Source organism: Lissotriton helveticus, chromosome 9 (genome assembly GCF_964261635.1).
Source record: "Lissotriton helveticus chromosome 9, aLisHel1.1, whole genome shotgun sequence".
In the NCBI taxonomy this organism is placed as follows: Eukaryota; Metazoa; Chordata; class Amphibia; order Caudata; family Salamandridae; genus Lissotriton; species Lissotriton helveticus.
In genome coordinates, this window is record NC_136070.1 from 1,173,336,903 (window position 1) to 1,173,358,908 (window position 22,006).

At 43.2% G+C, this 22,006-nt stretch overlaps 1 protein-coding gene across 1 annotated transcript in view; it reads right to left on the reverse strand.

Annotated features, from left to right (window-relative positions):
* Positions 1-21,799, reverse strand: part of LOC144783434 (contactin-3-like) — a 206,584-nt gene extending 184,785 nt beyond the window's left edge. The window contains exons 1-2 of the mRNA XM_078662414.1: positions 21,693-21,799; positions 20,216-20,366 (exon numbers count right to left, since the gene is read on the reverse strand). Coding sequence (XP_078518540.1) covers positions 20,216-20,366; positions 21,693-21,792 — 251 coding nt within the window. The 5' untranslated portion in view covers positions 21,793-21,799. The remainder of the gene's footprint in view (positions 1-20,215; positions 20,367-21,692) is intronic.
* Positions 21,800-22,006: the final 207 nt, after the last annotated feature.

Genomic DNA, 22,006 nt, shown 5'->3' on the forward strand with positions numbered 1-22,006 from the left:
CTGTAAAGCCATGCGTCACATTATACCTGCATCAGGTATAATGTATGCAGGGTGGGCGTTACGAAACATAAAGAGCCTCGTAGAAGTGACACAGTGAAATCTACAAGATTTCATTGTGCCACTTCTAGGATGCCACTGCATCAAAACCTTACGCCTGCTTGAAGCAGGTGTAAGGAGGATAGGCCTTCTCAGGCATTGCTAGAGTTGCGTCATGCTTATGACACGACTCCAGCAGTGTGTGACTTTTGCGTTAGTACTTCTGACGCATCTGTCAATCCTTGCGCCATGGTGCGCCATATTGTAAATATGGTGCATCCATGATGGCGCAAGGGTTTCTAAGCATGGCACAGGGAAAGTGGCGCATCACTTTCTTGTAAATCTGCCCCTGAATACGTGCATTTTCTTTGCTTTAGGCCTTTGTTGTACTGTAAGTGAAGCAGCTGGCTACATCGTAATGCAAAATATCACTGAGATCATCCACGTTTGTGTATTAGCAATAGGCTTATGAGCAATACAAATGCAAACTGCTTACTTTTACTATTATTTTATGTTTTGTAAAGCATTTACATATTACTTAAAGTCGTTTATTAGTGCTGTACATAAAAGCTACTACATGTGGAATTTGTAGAATTATTAACCTAGTGAAGAATTACATTCGAGAATTTTTATTTTATTTTACTATGTTTCATTCAGTGTTGAGATGCACTAAAATGAACAATTAGATCCATAATCGATGGGGGCTGAAATTCTTCAATAATACATATACCATATAGCTGCTGTAACCAACAAATGCTAAAAGCTAAACAAAACAAGAGTCAGGGATAGATAACTTAGGAATATGTAGGTCCAGGAAAAAAAGTGGTAGATATTTAGACCCATATTCATGAGACTGGTAGCGCAGTGCAGTCCAGCAAGACACCGTGCTGCGCTGTGTCACAGGGAATGGGCAGAAATGTGCAATGTACGGTGCATTTCTGTCCTTTCTCCTACGCTGGCAAACAATGGGCTGCCTAGCACCAACGCAGGTACCCTTCCACCATGGACCAGAACCAGTCGCCTTGACACAGACCTCCATTATAAATACTATGTATTCTCAAGACTACTTTCCCAAAAACTGAAAAAACGCCTCAATACTGCCTCTGCGCAAGAAATCCTCCCTGGACCCTAAAGACCCCAATAATTTCAGACCGATATTGAGGTTCCCTCTTCCTGCGTAAGTGGCGGAGAAACTCATGAACACACAACTGAGTATGTTCTTGCTCGAATCACAGGCTCTGGATCCCTCCATATATGGTTTCAGAGCGGGGCACAGCACAGAGTCAGTCCTTATTAAGTCCACAGAAAAGATCAGGATTATTCTTGATCGAGGAGGCAAAGTGGTGATGATCATGTTGGATCTCTCTGCGGCCTTTGACACGGTCCACCACGATTTATTGATGGACCGTACGCGGGAGATTGGAATCCAGGGCTGCACCCGGAAATTACTAGATTCCTTTCTCACTAATAGAACTCAAACAGTGGCGCTTGGGGAATTCTCCTCTAAACCGTTCACCTTGCCTTGTGGAGTCCCTCAGGGCTCCTCTCTGAGCCCAACACTTTTTAATACCTATGTCTCGTCACTGGCTCCACTGATTGAATCAGATGGCTTCTCTCTAACCTCCTACACCGATGACACCCAAATTGTGGTATCGTTGCTGCCAGGGGCACAGCATCACATCTTCAAGAGTGCATGTCAGCCGTAGGCAGTTGGATGGCTCAGAACTGTCTCAAACTTAATTCTGGAAAAACAGAAGTGGGGTTATTTGGTAATGACCCCAGCTTCTGGACTCCTGCCTGGTGGCTGGATTCTCTGGGTCCACTCCCCCCCCCAAAAAGCAAAAAACCTTGGGGTTTTGATTGACAAAAAATTCAGCTTTAAAGTCCAGGTGAATGCAGTAGCCTCCTCTCCCACCTACATTCTCAGAGTACGCAGGACAATAATACCATTCCTACCCAAAGAAAGTATACAAACAGACATCACTACTCTATTCTTGTCTAGGCTATACTACTGTAATGGGGTTTATCTCACCCTGCAGGAGGGGCTCATGCAGAAAGTACAACTTCTTCAGAATGCAGCTGCCAGACTGCTTACAGGAACACCAAAATATGCCTCTATCTCGGCTGAGATCAAAAGGCTTCATTGGTTGCAGATAAGAAAGCGGATACAGTTAAAAGCCCTATGTCTAGTCTACAAAGCCCTCCAGGGAACCTGCCCCGAGTTCCTTCAACAACAATTTCAATGGTATTTACCAAAAAGATTGTTACGCTCAGCAGAAGCAAAACTGATATCGGTACCCAGAGTGCGCAAAGCCAGCTAGAGGGGTAGAAGTTTTGTAACCTGCGCAGCGAAGGCCTGGAATGGCCTGCGGCTACATCTTAGATCCATGACAAATCTACTCTCCTTTAGTAAGGCATTAAAAACTTGGCTTTTCTCTTCTTAAATTTGTGAATAGTCTCCTTTCCTTAGGCCGCTAAAGGACTTACACAGAGCCAGAACACCTCTGGGTAGCTGTGCTCTCTATAAATAGCAATAACATTAACATTAACATGCAGAAAGAACAAGGAGAAATAAAGATATTTCTCCTTGTTACGCCTCACCTGGGGAGGCGTATCTTTTTGGTACATTCCCAGGTTTACCACATCTGATAAATCTGGCAATTCAGTGAAAAACAATGGGAGTTGCGTGAGTGCACCCGCGCAATGCACATGGTATGCCTCCCTCATCCAAAGTAAGGCAACACAGCAATTTGCGTTGTATTGCTTTACTCAAGATTTATGACGACATGCAGGGCCAAGCAAGGTGGCCTTTCATAACTTCATAAATATCCTTTTTGAGTTACGTCACTCTTGCTCCATGTTGTGTTGTGCAAGACCGATGCAACTGGGTTTATAAATATAAGGATTTGATCATTCTTCGTTTGTGCACCAATTTCTAATGCCAACATGCAGAGAGGCTGGGTTTCAGTTTTTTTTTGTAACCTAATACTTTGAAAGAACGGTTATATTGGCAACTAGTAGAACTATCACTACTGCCCTTGAAATCAATTACATACCCATTACGGCTATTATGTAACAGAAGTAAATCAGTAGCAGAGGTAGGTGAATGCAGAGAGTTCCCAGATCAATTCATCTATTTTTTTGCCAAAATCTGGCAAACATAAACAACAGTGTTTTGCTGATTCAGTGTGGAGTTCTGGACTTTTTGGTTCCGTCCAGAGGTGTCAGGGATAACACCCGAAGACCCCGGAGTTCAACCTGCCTCGGTGCACAAACAAACAGAAACACGGGCTTCTCGATGGTGGCGTCAAAGACCAAAGGTTTATTACTGCAGGGACACAGAAGTCACAGAAACTACACATGGGCAGTATCTAGGAGCCTGTTCAATTTGTACAAAGAGGGTTGCTCCTTATATACTGAATATTGGGCTTCAGGCAAATTCTTTACATGTTAGCACATTCCAAAAACCTGTGTATCTTGTACAATAAATATTTGACGTTGCACAGGAATCGTCAACAATATCTGATGTCAAAACATTACGAACAAGGGGTTCCCACTATTCCATCATAATCCCATGTCAATTTCTCATTCAAGACCCGGACCGCCTCATCGTAAATTTCGTTACCTCCCCCTAATAAAGGCCCAGAAGGAAAGGAGCAGAGCCAGGTGCAGAAGATAGAACAGTAGGATAAGAGATGTTTGTGGGTCGTAAATGGGCAAGGCTACCAGCTTCGGCCGCCTAATCATGATCAGGCCAACGGACACGAGAACCAGTATAGCAGGACTGGCCTCAGGCTGGGGAGGCAGCTCTTGCTGAGTCATGCTGCCACAGCGTTGCTTGCCTAAGGTGCACGTGTCACTAGCAAGGTGAATTGCCGGCTAAGGCCTACGTGTCCTTAATTGAAAGAGGTTATTGCGTGTTCATTGACTATGTGAGGGCAAAGAATACAAAATGGCTTCCGTGTTCTAAGATGGATGCCATGGGTAGAACAGAAATGTGTTTGTAACAGGAGTGCTCTTGCTCGTAGCATAGCGAAAACACCAGGATATACTAAATGGATCATTTGCGGTTCATTGATACCAAAATTATGTATTTGCGACAATGTTAAAAACACGGGGTAAAATCGTCACGGAACCTCAGACCCTCCTTTTGCCCTTACATAGGCAATTACTCAGTCTATGTCAGAATCTAACTCTATGCTCATTAGGTCAGTGACATGTTGTTGTATCATCATCTTGTCTTGTACCTTCTCTCCAAATGTAGGTGGTTTTCTGAAACAGGTTGCTGCACAGAGACTACACAAAGCGGGACCACATTGGATAATAAGGCAGCATGAGAACAGAAATACTAGGATGATACCAATGACCATCAGAACCTTCCATCCCCACGCTGATACCAAAGTCCAAAACCACTCCATGAAGGACCAGTTTCCCTTGTCTACGTGTATTGAGTCGGAAATCTTGTGTAGCTTAGAGATCGCTTCATAGACGGTTGGAGCATTATTGGGAATAAAAACACAGCAGCTCGATTGGATCATTCTGCATACCCCACCTCGATCTGCAAGTATTACGTCTAGAACCATACGGTTCTGCAACGTCATGAGACGATCCGCCTGAAGCTCAGCTGTTAAGTTACTAAGGGCACCAGCAGTTTCTGTAATAGTAGATTCAACTACCCGTGTTAGTTGACGTAGATTTCTACTATTGGCCATAGGCCCCCAAAACGGAAGGAAACCTTTGAAGAAGTCTCCAGCTTCCTGACCAGCGGTATCTTCCTTGCTGAAGACACCTCTTGATATTCTGGTCTTGTGATAATCTGAAGAAGCAGTGTATGTCGGAGGTAACAATCGAGCAATATAACATGAACCTGAGAAGTCAGCAGGCAGCCATGTATACGCTCTGTCTTGACAGATGAAGTAAGTACCCCTAGCAGTAAGGAAGGCAGGGGAGAAGTTAGACGGAAATACGTAAGTCTCAACGCACTCACTCTTCCCTAGCTGAGCTCTCAGATTTCTCCCATTTCCTTGCAAACAGACCTGACCTCGGTGAGGCACGACCCAGACTGAAGTGGAGCTTTTACGCTTGCTTTCTCCCAAACTAAGGCGATACTCGGTAGAGTTCCAACTCAAATACACCCGTAATTCATCTCTAGGGTAAGATGGAGTATTATTGACGTCTTTAATCATGTCAATAATTCCCTGGACTAAAGCTTTGTTGGCTGAGTTGTATTTAGTGGACCGTGGTGGACGCGGAGGATAGGTCTCAAGGGCATAGGAAAAAATGGTCTGAAAGGCCTGAAATGATCCATTATAGCTGAAAGGCAAGACTAGATAGGGAATGCCTTTATCCATAGTGTGAGGTATCAAGCCACACACCCAGCAGTCTGTAGTATTAACTACCAGTTGGTGTTGATGCAAGAGCTGTACAAATGTATTGTTAATAAATTCAGAGCGTCGAGCTTGTTCGTGTTCAGGAAACGAGTGAAAAGAATGCATAGAAGAAACCGTAGAAGTAGTAGGATCAAGGGGAGGTACTGTAGTTACCGGCATAAAAATCAAATGCACACCAAAGATGATTCCACCCACCAACGTTATCAAAACAATTAAAAATGTAACTGCACATTGCATTAGAAAGCATTTGCTGTGAAGTATTCGGTACAGTCTATTTCTGCGAACATAAATTACATTCTTTCGTTGCAGCTCAGGAAGCTCCATCTTCTACAATCCGCTCGTGACCACTGATGATGTGTACGTAGATGAAAATGCCTCTATCAGCCCTGGGAGTTCCCAGAACTAACAGAAAGATCGACCTTATGTCTGACCCCCGCAGATTCAACTAGGCACACAGCCACGACCCTACGGCTACCCAGACGGCAAGGCAAAATTTAAAACAACAAAATAATAGCAAACTTCCTGGCTGGAGGCAATGTATCAAAAATTCAAATGTGAAAATAGGCAGTTTCCTGCTTTATTTGTCCATATTGCGAGGTCGCAAGTTGTATCTCAGTTTTGCAGGAGTTGTCTGATCTGGAAACAATATATTTTCAGCCGACGTTGCAATGTTCGCGTTTGCAGATGACAAATGTTCTTTTGGTGCAGATGGCAAATGTTCAGGGTTCAAAAGAGCAGTTTCAGGAGGAGAGTCAGAGTTTGATGTATCAGTGATCAGTTCTGCATCACTGAAAGGGATGAACCTGGGTATTTGTTCTGCTTCAGAGGCACTGATTCCTTTCTTTACCCAGTTGTCGTAAGGAAGTGGCAGAGGCACACGTTTGACGTGTGTCGTGTGGATCCAATTCTTCCGTCCGGCCACTCGAATAGCAGTTCTCGTCGCCAATAGGACTTGGAAAGGGCCAGCGAATCTGGGCTGAAGATTTTTCGTTCTTGCAAAATTCCTAATGACTACTTGATCCCCAGGTTTCAGCTGATGACCTGGACTCTCCGGTGGCTTTGGCAATGCATCGAAAACCTGTTGGTGAATAAGGCTCAATTTAGCAGTCAAGTCGAAAAGATAATCAATTAACATTGGGTATTCCAGCTGCTTAAATTCTTTCGGTCTAGGTACCCCCCAAACATTTGCAGGACGACCAAAAATTATTTCATATGGACTAAGCCCTACTCTAGAATGTACAGTTGCTCTTGTTGATAACAAAGCCAAAGGTAGTGCATCTGGCCAGGGCAAACCCGTGGATGCTTGTATCTTAGCAAGTTTCAGTTTAAGGGTGCCATTGTAACCCTCCACTAAACCCGCGGACTGGGGATGATTCGCACTGTGAAACTTTTGTCTAATCCCTAGGCCGGCACACACACTCTGCATAACTTTCCCTACGAACTCACTTCCGTTATCTGACCATACAATCCGTGGCATTCCGAATCTGGGGAAGTACTCTTTAAGAAGGATTTTGGCAGTGGACAAAGCAGTATTGTCCTTCAGTGGGTATGCTTCGATCCATCTGGGGAACGCACAAACTACCACTAGGACGTACTTTAAATTGTTACAACGGTCCATATGAATGAAGTCTAACTGAATCACTTCAAAAGGGCAGGAAGGGGGGGCGAAGTGACCTGCAGGTGTGGGGATTCCCTTGCCAGGATTATGCATCAAGCATACCATACAATTTCTCACCACTCTCTCTGCACACTTACTAATCCCATCATTCTTCCAAACTGGAGCCAGTATCTTACAAATCCCGTTAGAACTGATGTGCGCTGCTCCATGTGCCATCGTTACTACTGCAAGTACATACGCATCAGGCAACATCCAACGCTGTTGTTCCGACAAGTCAATCCAACACCCACTCGAGTCCAATTTACCCGTGCTCTCTTTCCATGCACGCTTTTCCTCCTCAGTCGCCTCTTTCTGAATTTCTTTCACGCTTTCCACTGTGTCCTCACACATTCCAGACTCAGAAATCCATCTTGCAGACGTTGCAACATACATTCTACTCATCATATTTCTAGCTGTCTGTTTTGCAATCTCATCAGCAAAAGCATTCCCACGACCAACATCATCCGTGATTGCTTTATGAGCACTGCATTTCACAATCGCAACTTCAGTCGGCAAGGTTAGAGATTCCAACAAGTCATTAACTAGCTGACCATGTTGGATCTTAGTCCCATGAGACGTAATGAAACCTCTCTCTTTCCACAAACGGCCAAAACTATGGGCCACACCGAACGCGTACTGACTATCTGTGAACACATTCACTCTCTTTCCCTTAGCTAAAACGCACACTCTTGTTAGCGCGATCAATTCTGCAGCCTGGGCAGAATTCTGACTCACTCTTGCAGTCTCCACAATCGTACGCAAAGTTGTTACTGCATAGGCAGCAGTCACATCACCATTCTCCAATTTGAAGCAAGACCCATCAACGTACAACGTGCCATCTGGATCTGATAACGGAGTGTCTTTTAAATCAATTCGTCCTTTTGTTTCTTCCTCAGTTCTGAAACAACAGTCGTGTGGTTCGGAATCACTCGACTCTTGGCTAGTCGGCAACAATGTTGCTGGATTCAATACATTGCATCTTTTGATCTGAATATGACTCGCTAGCAATGTCAGTTCGTAACCTGATAATCTAGCACTGGTAAGGTGCTGCGTCTTGGTTCGGTTCATGAGTGTATCCACGGCATGAGGAACCATAACCACTAGCATGTTGTTCATTACTAAACCAGCAGATTGTCGAATGGAGGCTGCAGCTGCGGCTGTAGCTCTCAAGCAACTAGACAACGCTCTAGCTACCGGATCTAACGTTGATGAAAAATACGCACAAGGGCGTTGTTTATCACCAAATTTCTGTGTCAAAACACTCAACGCACAACCTTCTCTCTCATGGACGTAGAGCGTGAATGGCTTACTGTAATCGGGTGTACCCAGTACAGGAGCTGAACACAGTGCATTTCGTAACTCAGAAAAACTCTCCTGACATTCGGCAGACCATGGCACTGGACTCGGAACATTTTTCCCAGTCAAAGCTACCAACGGTTTTGCCAAAAGAGAAAAATTTGGGATCCATTGCCTACAATATGAGGTAATACCTAAAAAGGCACGTACTTCTCTCTGCGTGCTAGGAACATTCATCTGTGTAATTGCTTTTATTCTCTCTGGGGTCAACTTCCTTCCCTCCTTTGACAAGAGATGACCTAGGTAGGTCACTTCTTGGCAACAGTATTGCATTTTTGAAGGTGACACCTTGTGATTCAAATTTGACAAATGCTGCAATAAAGAAATTGTAGCTGTTTTGCAAGTTTCCTTGTCATCGGCAGCCACTAGAAGATCATCGACATATTGTATTAAAGCAGAACCAGGAGGAAGTACAAATGAGTCTAACTGGCTTTTTAATGCTTGACTGTAAATGGATGGGCTTTCACAATAACCTTGTGCAGCACGTTTAAACCTGAAGCTTCGTCCTCCTAGAGAGAAACCGAAGATATCTATTCTTTCCTCGGCTATCGGAATGCTGAAAAAGGCATTTTTCAAGTCTATAACCGAAAACCATGCTGCTGTAGCAGGAATCAACGTTAACAATGCAGTAATGTCTGGAACCACAGGAAACTGTGGAATCACAATTTTATTAACCTCTCTAAGATCAATTACAAACCTATACACTGGAGGTTTTGTTGGGTCAGTTCGTTTCAGAATAGGCAGTACAGGACTATTACAGACATTACCTCTAGTTTCTTCTACAACGTCTTTCTTGATCAGATCTTGTACTATCAGTAGGAGTGCACGCTCACCTTCACTCGAGATCTTGTATTGTGGTATTCGTGGAAGTTTGGCATTTGCTTTCAAAGTTACTACATAGGGTGGAATTTCTAAAAGACCTACATCATTAGGACCAGTCGCCCAAAGAGTATCAGGGAGAGACCGCAGCTCTGGTGGGAGCGCATCCATCGACAAGTACATCGGAGAAATTATTCTTTTACCCAACGTAAGCTGTACTCCTGCCGGAGAACAGTACAATGTCGCGTACAGGCGTTTTAATAAGTCTAAACCAAGTAGATTTTCATTACAACCTGTCGTCAAAATCAAGGGAGCTTTCAAGTGGCGGGGTCCAACAGAAATGGACAAAGGACCAGAAACAGGGTTGTGAACAGGGGCGCCTGAAAAACCTACTGAAACGTTTGTTGAGCCAGACAAAGGTGCGCCAGGGAGTTTCGCATGTATGATAGAACTTTTTGCTGCACCAGTATCCAACAGAAACGGTTCGACTATACCTGATGTTGCTACTGCGACATAAGGCCCACTCTGATCTACTGGAACTGATACTACTCCCTCTCTTTGTCCATGGCTGTCCTAGTACTCCCTTGGCTGAACTTCCTCACTAGCTTCATAGTAATCTTCAACATGATATTGTTGAGACCTATTTTGCTGGGCAGATTGTCCACTTCGCTGATCGAAATGATTGGAAGGGCGATCATTTGTCTGTGGAGGCATAGCACCTCGTCCTCGACCTCTAGAGTTTTGTATAGAACTACCACGACCTCTCTGAGCTGTCGCAGCATTATTTTGCGCTAAGACTGGACACTCAGTCTTATAATGGCCTTCCATTTTGCAATAAGTACACTGATTCCATTGGTACTGTGGCCTCTGAGAATTATACTCCGTCCTTTGATATGACCCTTGCTGTGTATGAGAATTATTCGTGCGAGGCGGATATGCTTGTTGTAAAAGAACTTTAGTTTTTAAATCTTTCGTTTTTTTATCTGATTTTTCTTTCTCCTCTTTATCCCTATTTTCATAGTACTGGGCAGTCGCAAGTATTTGCGCAGTCGTAGAGACAGCCCACGCACTTTCAGAATTCTTTAATTTACCACTAAGTTCTGGCAACAGATTGTGCACAAATTTATCAACAAATAATCTCTGGCCTCCTTCTGTGCTCATATCCTGACCACTATGATCCACAAAAGTCTCCTCGAATCTTGTGAAAAAGTCGGAGACGCTTTCGTCTTTCTTCTGTTTGCACGCGGACAATTTGTCCCAGTTAACGCGTAATGCAGGCATCAGGGTTTTCATTAAATCGATTATTCTACCAGGCAAATTAGCAATTAAGGGTTCAGGTTTAGAACCACCTATTTGTTGACCATCCGCTGCAATTATAGCTGCCCAATCACCACCTAGGGCAACTGGATGATTCTCTTTACGAATCTTAGCCCAAATTGGTTGCGGTACTACATTACCAAACAGCAGATCTATGTCAGCTAGATTTAAAACACAGGCGTCAACTGTCTGAGCCAACTCTTTGTAGTATCCTGCAGGATTTTTACGCGGATCTAGCAAGGCCTGTTTCACTGCTAATACTTCAGCTCGCTTCCATGGAATATGTATCCATACTCTCTGGAATTGAGCTGGAGCGGCTGCAATACCAAGGTTTGCATTAGCTTGCACAGCTTCACGCCAAATTGGTGGAACCTCCCTCATTGGGTATTGACGATTCTGTTTCGTACTACGTTTCTCTGACTCCCTCGGTGAACGAAGGGATGGGTCATTCCTATAACTTAAAATCAGTTCCATCGCTTCTTTTATATTTTGACCAACTATCATACCTGCAGCAAACTCTTTCTGAACATTAATTAATTCTTCTAGATTTGATTCAGGGTCATCCTCTTCCAATTCCTCACGTAGAAGGAAGCACATTTCATCAAACACATATCGTTGTGTCGGTTCGTTCCATTGCATAAATGTATCTAATACATCTTGTACATTATATCTTCCAACTTTCGAAACCCATCTAAGAGCAGTGGAATCTAATATTCCTCGCTCTTCAGTACTAGGAAGCTGACTACGTCTCTGCACAGAGTCAGAGGTAGGAGTCTTAATCAGAATTTTATAAAAGGGAGATAAAATATTAGAGACAGAATCAGTGATTCTCCGACAAACAGAAAGCGGAGTCATAATATTAGCAGAAGCAGTAAATAGAGTAGCAGTTGGAACAGATAGATCAGGAGCAGTAGGAGTAGCGGGCAAAATAGCCTGTGAACTAGCAGGTGTGAGCGATATAGGTATAGGTAAAGAAACCGGCAACCCTGGAAGAGGGGGTGCCGAAGGAACATTAATATTGACCACAGGAGGTACAGGAACTTGATTCAGAGGAGCAGGAACACCAGGTTGTCCAGCAACCGGTACTTGAACATTCGGTATAGGTGGAGCCGTAGCACCCTGTGCATACGGTGGGGGTGATCGTAACAAGTAAGACAACAGGGGATCCTTTTCAGGGTCCTCTACTAACTTAGCTGCACTCGATGGCAAGGCAGGATAGCACTTGTCTATCGCTAAATTACGCTCTCTATTGGCCACCTCCATCGCCTTCTCAGACTCGTTGAGTTGTAGCTTCTTAGCAGACTGTTCTAAAGTCAACTCTTGCTCTTTCTGTTCTTTCTTCAACTTTTTAATTTCTCTCTGTTTAGATTCTTTTCGCCAATAACGGAAAGAATCAAACATTGCCGGCCGGGCTTTCTTCTTGAACAATTTCGTTTCTAAGTTATCAAGAACTTGAGGTTCGAAACTACCATGCAGTGGCCAACTAAGGACACCATCTTTCTCTGTATAGCGGATCCATACCTCATTATAAGAGATAGGGCCCACACCAAATTTGCAATATAGATCATAAAGGGGAGTTCCAATCGGAGGAACCGAACACGAGTCCTCCAACTGGGAATCACTGTTGCAACTAAAACAAGACAACATACAATTTTTCCGACTTACCATTTTATAATCCGGAACACAGAACAGACAAAACACAAACAAAAGGTGCGCACTCGAACCAAGAACTTAGGCCTACCAAAACGAACAAATGTATCGATACCCAAACTAAACCAAATGATTATCTTAACCAGAACAACCAGTGATAATCTTACGAAACCAAACCAAACCAAAAACTAAAAGGATTATCCAAACAGGAGCAACCCTTACGAAGTAACCAACTAGCAACCACTTAATACTTAACTGAGGCACTGAAGACGTCACCAAGGAGAAACCCGTCACGTCTCGCCGTACTAAGGACTGCACCTCGGGTCCAAGACAGGGCGACGGTCAAGGCAACGAACCACTGCAGCCGTCTGAACGGGAACCCTCGTGGAAGAGAACGTCGGGCCACTTTTGCGATATGCCGGGATCGATGAAGTGGGGCGCCTCCCTCTGAAATCTTCACACGAAGCTTCTCGAACTCTTCAGGCTTTTGGACCGGTACCGAATGACGTGGCCCCACGTTGGGCGCCAAATGGAGTTCTGGACTTTTTGGTTCCGTCCAGAGGTGTCAGGGATAACACCCGAAGACCCCGGAGTTCAACCTGCCTCGGTGCACAAACAAACAGAAACACGGGCTTCTCGATGGTGGCGTCAAAGACCAAAGGTTTATTACTGCAGGGACACAGAAGTCACAGAAACTACACATGGGCAGTATCTAGGAGCCTGTTCAATTTGTACAAAGAGGGTTGCTCCTTATATACTGAATATTGGGCTTCAGGCACATTCTTTACATGTTAGCACATTCCAAAAACCTTTGTATCTTGTACAATAAATATTTGACGTTGCACAGGAATCGTCAACAATATCTGATGTCAAAACATTACGAACGAGGGGTTCCCACTATTCCATCATAATCCCATGTCAATTTCTCATTCAAGACCCGGACCGCCTCATCGTAAATTTCGTTACCTCCCCCTAATAAAGGCCCAGAAGGAAAGGAGCAGAGCCAGGTGCAGAAGATAGAACAGTAGGATAAGAGATGTTTGTGGGTCGTAAATGGGCAAGGCTACCAGCTTCGGCCGCCTAATCATGATCAGGCCAACGGACACGAGAACCAGTATAGCAGGACTGGCCTCAGGCTGGGGAGGCAGCTCTTGCTGAGTCATGCTGCCACAGCGTTGCTTGCCTAAGGTGCACGTGTCACTAGCAAGGTGAATTGCCGGCTAAGGCCTACGTGTCCTTAATTGAAAGAGGTTATTGCGTGTTCATTGACTATGTGAGGGCAAAGAATACAAAATGGCTTCAGTGTTCTAAGATGGATGCCATGGGTAGAACAGAAATGTGTTTGTAACAGGAGTGCTCTTGCTCGTAGCATAGCGAAAACACCAGGATATACTAAATGGATCATTTGCGGTTCATTGATACCAAAATTATGTATTTGCGACAATGTTAAAAACACGGGGTAAAATCGTCACGGAACCTCAAGTGCCCACAGTGCATAAGGAGCTGCTCCCATAACAATTCACCTCCTAAGTTTTCAACTCCCTCTTGCAGTTCAGTCCACTCTCACTGGAAGAGACCAAGCAGGCTATTTTGAACTGCAAATCTGTTTCAGCAAACAATCCTTGCTCTCCCAGACTATAAGACTTGGCGTGAGTGTTATCAACTAATTTTTGAACAAGGAGGTTAACACCTTCTGTAACTGCCACTGATACCACTACTGAGGAAACCCTAGGCTGACACAGCCAACCCTGCTACTTTCAGCACTATCTCTCTATTGTATGCCTCCTCAAAATTGCTGAAGAAAGGGGGGCATGACGAAGCCTGTACTGGAGCTTATGTGTAGTCCGGAGCTCCTGTCCAGGCCGGGGCACAACTGGAGCTGTATATTGGTAAACTTTGTTGGGGTACCTGCCACTTCCGGGGATCCCTGTTGGTGACCATATTTTTGCTGTCTTGGCAGGATGGTTGGCCCACGGCAGAGTGAGTGCCATGATGTAAGATGGCGGCCCCTTGGTGTTCTATGGGGGCCACCGGGAGAGAAGTTGCCAGCCCCACACTGAACCTCTGCAGACTTTTCAATAATCTGGCCTCTGAGACCTCCTCCTCCATCACGTCAGCTACTGTTTTACTGGAGGATAATCAGACTTTCAACTCCATGGAGCGGCCATTTTTTTTTGGTGTCCTAGAAAAAATGGGCTTTCGCCTCAAATACAGGAGATGGGTCCAGTGCTGTATGAAAGACCCAGTTGAAGGTAGAAGGTAAATCAATGCACCTCCCGAGTATTCTGGCTGTACAGAGGCACGAGATAGAGCTGCCCTCTGTCGTCAATGCTCTTTAAGCTATCGATAGAGGGCCAGGCAGAATTTCTCCACCTAATCCAACTTAAGATTCCCCAAAGAATTTATTACAAAAGTAAACTGCTTTGCAGACAGGGCAGGGTAACAGAATCTTAGTATCACAGAGGGTTTGGCCAGGAGGGCATTTTCTATCATACGCTCTGGGGCTGTCCAAAAAATTGGGGACTTTTTGCAGGTAGTACGGGAAACATTGGAAGGTGCAATAGAGAACCCCTGGGCCTTCAACCTAGACTTACTCTGTTGGGTGTGTGGAGGCAGACGAACCATTTGTGATACCACAAGCTGTTAGTTAACATAGGATGCATGGTGGTGAAACTAGACATTGCCAAGAAATGGGGTTGGGGACTGTTCCTCAGCATCATGAATGGCTGGATTGCATTGATTATTGTAGAATATTGGAAAAGTAAGTATTTCAAAGCAGAGGCTGTGAACAGAATCTTGAGAAATGTGGGGTGGATGTGTCTTTGGGTTTGGCTGAAAGGAGTATTTACAGGGAAGATACCTGCTGACTGGGGTACAGTTCAAGAGCCAGTAGCTCAAAGATGATCCTGTATCATGATGAAATGTCCATGATTATCTCATGGATAAATGGATGCATGTATTGTGGTGTGGAGGTGAAGGAGGTTGCATTCTGTTATGGTGTTTTTGTTGACATTGCAATACCCTAATAAACCATTTATAAAACAAAAAAGCTGGAGAAACTGGTCAATGTCCAACTATATAGATACCCTACTCTTGTTTTTGGCCAAGCCATAGGACTAAAACAGATCTGTTAGGGTTGTCCGAATCTAACAAGGCTTTTGTAGATCAGGATTAGGCTTCTGCTTTAATTCTGTTCGACGTGTCAGTGATGTTTGAAACAGTCTTCCACAAGACACTTCTACAGCGACTGTAAGACACTGGTGAAGGCATCTCTCACATGGTTTCATTAATTTCTTTCTGACAGAGGACAATCAATATTCTTTGTGAAATTTCCCTAAAACACTTAACCGTGGCCCCCCATATGACTCCTCGATGAGCCCTACGCTTTTCAATGTGTATTTAGCCCTGTATCATCAAATCCTGCACTATACATGTGATCTTTCATGTCTATGATAATCTGCTTCTCTCACTTGGAAAAAAAGCTGAAATCTACCCTTTCCAAGTTACCTGGTACATATGTATGTGTGGATAGGGAAGAGATGCTTGAAATGCATCTCCGATTAAATTGTGGTGCAAATATTTGGTCACAACACAGAAGATTGGACCAAAGACTTTTTTTTTTTTTATTACATTTCATAAAGCATGAACAAGACCCTTTCGGGAAACAGAGGGGCATATTATCAAGGGGGTTTATCTCCGCTTTTTTGGCTTTAAAAGCCAAGAAAGCGGAGATAAAATTATCTCCCTATTACCTAGCTGTCGCTAACACCAGTTAGCGACAGCTAGTAGGAGATAGCGACCATCTTGGGCCCCACTTTGCATGTCAGTGATATTTATCACTAATGATATGCAAAGTGGGCGTGCCAAGATGTTAGCGACTGGAAACAGTCGCTAACATCGCTATCTCCTATTACCAACTTTTGGAGATATTCGCGCTAAGCGCGAATATCTCCAAAAGCTAACACCTGCCCGAGCAGTTCTTAGCCATGTTATCCAATGGGAGGTGGATAACATGGCTAAGAGCATTAGCTCGGTGATGCATGAATATCACTTACTTTTCAGCGATATTCATGCATTGCGGCCGTTTTTTATCGCATTTGCGATAATCCTTGGTAATACCAGGGTTTATCTGCGATACAAATCCCCGCAGCTCAGCGGTAAAATTTAGGGGCATATTACCAACAACTAGCGATAATTTTTGTCTCTAACTTGTTTAGAGACAAAAATTATCGCCGCACATCGGCGATTTTTATCGCAGATAAACCTTGCTATTAGCAAGGTTTATCGCAAATGCGATAAAAAACGGCCGCAATGCATGAATATCGCTGAAAAGTCAGCGATATTCATGCATTATCGAGCAAATGCTCTTAGCCATGTTATCCACCTCCCATTGGATAACATGGTGAAGAACTGCTCAGGGCAGGTGTTAGCTTTTGGAGATATTCGCGCTTAGCGCGAATATCTCCAAAAGTTGGTAATAGGAGATAGCGATGTTAGTGACTGTTTCCAGTCGCTAACATCTTGGCACGCCCACTTTGCATGTCATTAGTGATAAATATCACTGACATGCAAAGTGGGGCCCAAGATGGTCGCTATCTCCTACTAGCTGTCGCTAACTGGTGTTAGAGACAGCTATGTAATAGGGAGATAATTTTATCTCCGCTTTCTTGGCTTTTAAAGACAAAAAAGCGGAGATAAACCCCCTTGATAATATACCCCCTAGTCTCTAACCAAGGAATAGCGATAATTAAATGACAGAGTTCACAGGGGCATAAGTAAGTTTAAACTATAATTGTAGTTATAAAAAATTTTAGAAATTGAGATGTTGGTTGACCGGGATGTAAGCCCTGGTCAAGCAGCAACCACAATCCAAGTCAGGTGTCAGGCATTCGCACAGCACAACGAGAGCAGCACAGCTAATACAGTGGCCTGTCTGATTTGCCAACACCTTTGTGGCCTTTATACAAACCACATTGCGGTAATTGCCTGAATGTATCCTTGTATTTGCTGCTGCTAATGTTTGGTATATGCCCTGAAGTAGTGCTGCCAATGCTTCTTGTTTCCTATGTGCAGTGTGTTTTATATGACCTGCTTTGTTTATTCATTTTATTTATGCAAAACAAAAGTTGCACATCGGCTTTGTTTCCTGGTCTCCAGGCCAGTCAGGTGGGAAAAAAACTTCAGCAGGCACATTGCTACAACTCGCCAGGCAATGCCGTTGTATTGGCTATAAAGAGCCACACCCCAGGGCGTAAGGCGCTTGGCTTTCTTTCTTCTTCGCATCTGGACTTCTCCTGGAAATTCCTTCTGCGAAAGTCTCCTGCCACGTCAACAGAGTCTTCAGGGTCTTCCCTAATCAACAGGATTGCCTCATCGAGCTGACTTCAACTCTTCACGTGTATTTGCAGGACTAACACTAAAAGCTAAGTGAACATTTCTTCAGTTCAGATTGTGTGCACAGTGTGTTCTGCACTTTGGCTGTCAACTTCCATAACTACCAATCGGTCTGAGTGTAATTATTTCCTTTTTTCAAGGCCTGACTGGTGAATAACCCTTTTAGTAAGAACTTTGCTGGCATTGGACTCTTGACATCGTTGATTGGACATTTGGATTGTGGTTTACCCAGCACATTACCAAGGCACATTAAATGTGCAAGAGAATTATCAGAGCTACTCTTATGCTAGGTGGATAATTTTTTCTAAAAACATTTAGGATGGGAGCCGTCCTGAGTGAGGGCATACTAATACTTTCCACAGAAATGTACATGGCATTCTAATATGTTTCACTCATTGTATCTTACACACACCCAGTTGCTTTTTGTTTCTGCATGTATCTCCCCCATGTTCCTGTGATAAGAGATTGCTTGTGAACAAGAGATATCGTGTGCATCCTGTTATAACAGTATTTAACAACATCAATGTTAAAGGTAGCTCCCTTGTACCCATGGGGTATAAGCGTTTTTTAGTTCGTTAAAGTGTCACAATTGTTAGCAAATTCACAGGTTCTTGTTCTTAAGGTAAAAGACGAGCAATACTTTTGCTCCCCCAGAACTCAGATCCTGGCAGGCCCAGGTGGCAGAATGTAGCTGGGTCTTTCTCTTCTCATTTCTCTCATCCATATCCCCTGAGAGGTCTTCTGGGAGGATTGGAGAAATGTCATCGCCCCTGCAGACGGTCCTGGATTTCAGATGAGTGGTTGGGCTCACACCTAACATCAGGGTAAGGGACAGGCAAACCTATTACCTATAACCAAATTAACCTGTGCTCACCCTCTGGTAGCTTGGCACAGAGCAGTCATGCGAAACCTAGAGGCAACTTTCTAAAAGTGGCATTTTCAGAATTGTGATTTAGCTTGGCACAGAGCAGTCATGCTAAACTTAGAGACAACTTTCTAAAACTGTCATTTTCAGAATTGTGATTTTAAATTTGACTGCACCAGAAGTGTGGACTTTAAATTGTGATTTCAGGGATGCTAGAAATAAATAAAATGTTATAAGGTAATCTCAAAGTTATCCTATGGGAGGACTAGGCCTTTCAGTAGTGAAAAATGAAGTTGAGGGGTTTTCACTGCAAAGACATGTAAAACTTAAAAGTAGATATCCTTCCTTTTAAATACAGTTCATCCTGCCATCTGAGTTATCCAGTGCCTACTTTAGGGGTGACTTACATGTATAAAGGGAGGGTTTGGGCCTGGTAAAAGGTTTATTTTGCCTTGTCCACTTGGAAGTTTAAGTGCACACACAGGCTTTGCAATGGCAGGCCTTAGACAAGGTTAAACGACCACCTAAGTGGGTGGCACTATCAGTCCTGCAGGCCCACTAGTAACATCTAATTTACAGTCCCAAGGTACAGGTATTACCACTTTACTAGGGAAGTGTACGAATATTAAATATGCCAGTTGGGGATGAACCATTATTACCGTGTTGAGGGGAGAGAGCACAAGTACTTTAGCACTAGTTAGCACTGGTAACGTGCGCAGAGTCTAAGTACCAGCAAAAATGAAGTCAGAAAAGTGGAGGAGGAAGGCAAAAAGTTGGTGGAAAGACCTCACTAAGGCTGTTCGGTCTAACGGAAAAGCAAGCAGGTGAAATGTTTAAGGGTCCATTGTTTAATGCTGATTGTCTCGAAATATGTAGATGTGGGGCATATCACTATTTGTTACATTTTTCACTTCATACTCGGAATTAGATTCAAATGTAATGTTCTACATATATGTAAGTATCACCAAAGCTATTGGTACTAAAATGATTTTTTCTGGAAATAGATTGATTCCTCCTGATAAAATATGTATCTAACAATCTATTTTATATTATTCAGAAATGTGTGCATTGTGTATCACCATGCTGTAAGTATGCTGCATTTCAGGTCACTGAAATCAGGCAAAGCCATATTAAAAGACGAATTTACTTTGAAGGTAATGAGAATATTATAACATTATACGCAGATAGTATTATAATATGTAGGTGGGAGCCAGGGATCAGTTTGTGTTCAGTGATGGATTAAGTGGCTTTCTTTGTAAAATGATCTGGATTAAATATTGACTGAAATAACTCATATTTCTTCCCACTAACAACTATGGTGGATGAGCTAGGTGAAGGCAGCAGTGTTTGTCAGGCTGATATTTGCTCAGCCAGACAGACACCCTTCATGTTGTATAAGAGGTGGAGGGTGGGCCCCCTCTGCCCTTAAGGGGTGTCCGCTGTTGTGACAGCATTTTCTGTAACAAACTATTGATACATTTCCTGATGAATCACAGTGGGAGGAGAATCACTCTTAATTGTGATTCATAATGGATCTCAAAAGAGATTTTGTATAAAGGAAAGGCTTTTCCAACTTGGGAAATAATGTTCATGCTTTCTTCTTATATTTGGATGATGCAAAGCCTGGTATTTTGTGAACCCCAGGCTTTGTAACTGCAAAATTCTATGAAACATCACATTCAAGACAATTCACCTGAATCATGACAGAGAAAAACCTTCCTTTGTTCTTACCTTTCATTTTCTTTTACAAGCTCTTCTCCCTTCTTCCATGTGCAGATCGCCTTTGGTGAGGCTCTTGGTTTGCACTCCAGATGAACCACACTGCCAATCTGGACCTGTATCAGAGTCTTCATGGGGCTTTGGGAAAAATCAGGAGCCAATGCTATTCACAGAGAAAACATTTTAGAATATAACTCCTTTGAACAAAAAAACACAATGTACTAAAAAGGTAATGCAGATAAATACAAAGTCCGAATTTATTTAGAGTAATAATCATCTGTTTTCAGTCCTTTTATGATGCAGTGTATCACCGAGGTCGAAACCTATGATTCTCTATTGCGCTTCGTTATTGGAATGATAGCCTCCATTACCTGATATCCACATCTCAAAAAGCTCATGTTTGGACAATAAATTAAGTGTTATTAAACCAAAGTTTAAGCGAAAGAGACAATAAGAAGGAAAATAATCTATCTGACAGGATTTCTGACTCCTTTGCCTCTCCTATTATCATAAAGCAAAGTGTCAATGGTTATTAAGGTCAGTCCTCCCACCACTGACTGTTCTCATCCGAAAACACCTGGGCCCATATTATCAAGGTCACGCGATGAATCCCACTAATCGCGCTTAGCACGTTTTTCATTATCGCCCTCGATCTCTGAATTACATCGCCGTATTAGTGGCGTATTAGCAATGCTTTGCTAACAGAGGAAGTGCAATCCAGCGATAGACTGCGATAATCATCATTAGCGTGTGAAATCCTGTGATGATTTCACAGCGCTAATAAAATGCTTGTTTATAGGGGACTGTGTACCTAATCACACAATCCACCTCTCATAGGCAATACTGCTAAGTCAGGTCTTTTTCAGGCGTTAGGAACGTGCGATAATGGGGGCTTAGCGCACGTTTTGTTATCGCTTCACTGTTCAGGGGCAGCATTGTTGATACAGCGATGTTGGTTTTGCGCGCAATTCACATGTTGTCTTAGAAGAGAATACCTACTTTGCATCTCATTTGGGATATCCATTGCTGTCATGAGATGCGTTACGAAATACGCTGCTAACATGCTCTAATGCATGTTAGAGGTGCCTTGATGACACTGAGATAAAAAATAGCCACTTTTTCGGCGCTATTTGCCAAAATAGCAGCAATATATCTCTTGATAATATGGCCCCAAGTCTTTACCTTTCTTGTGGGGGAGGGTTATGTTTCCCCCTTTGCTCATACATATGATAGTCTCATTGACATCATGGGTGATGTTTTGTTAAGTGAGATTACATCATGGTTGTTGACGGACCAAAGTTGAAGTGATAGGATGTGAGAGAACCAGCTGCAATTTTGAATCAGCATCTGCCATCTTTTCACTTCATCTGAACATTGAGCATTTTCTTAATGTTATTATCAGCAAGTACAATTTTATTTCTACACTACTTTTACAGTCAGTTTATTAATGTGTAAAGTGAAAAACTGTCAACAAAAAAAACAAACTTACCTAACACCTTTAGTTCAGCACTGGAATATATCACGCCATGTTTGTTTTCTGCCAAGCACTGATACATGCCGGAGTCAGACAGCTTCAAGCTTCCTATCATCAGAGCTCCATTCTCAAAATGGATCCGCTCCTACATGGCCAGAAGAACAAATGTGTGAGTCAAAATCTAAATGTTACTAGATGCACAGAAATTGATTACATTAACATACAGAATCTAAAGTTACATAAAACACTAATTTTAATATATGAACTCTTTTTGCATTGCTCTCTACAAATCAATTAGCACACTAAATTTCCTCCAAAGTAGATGTATC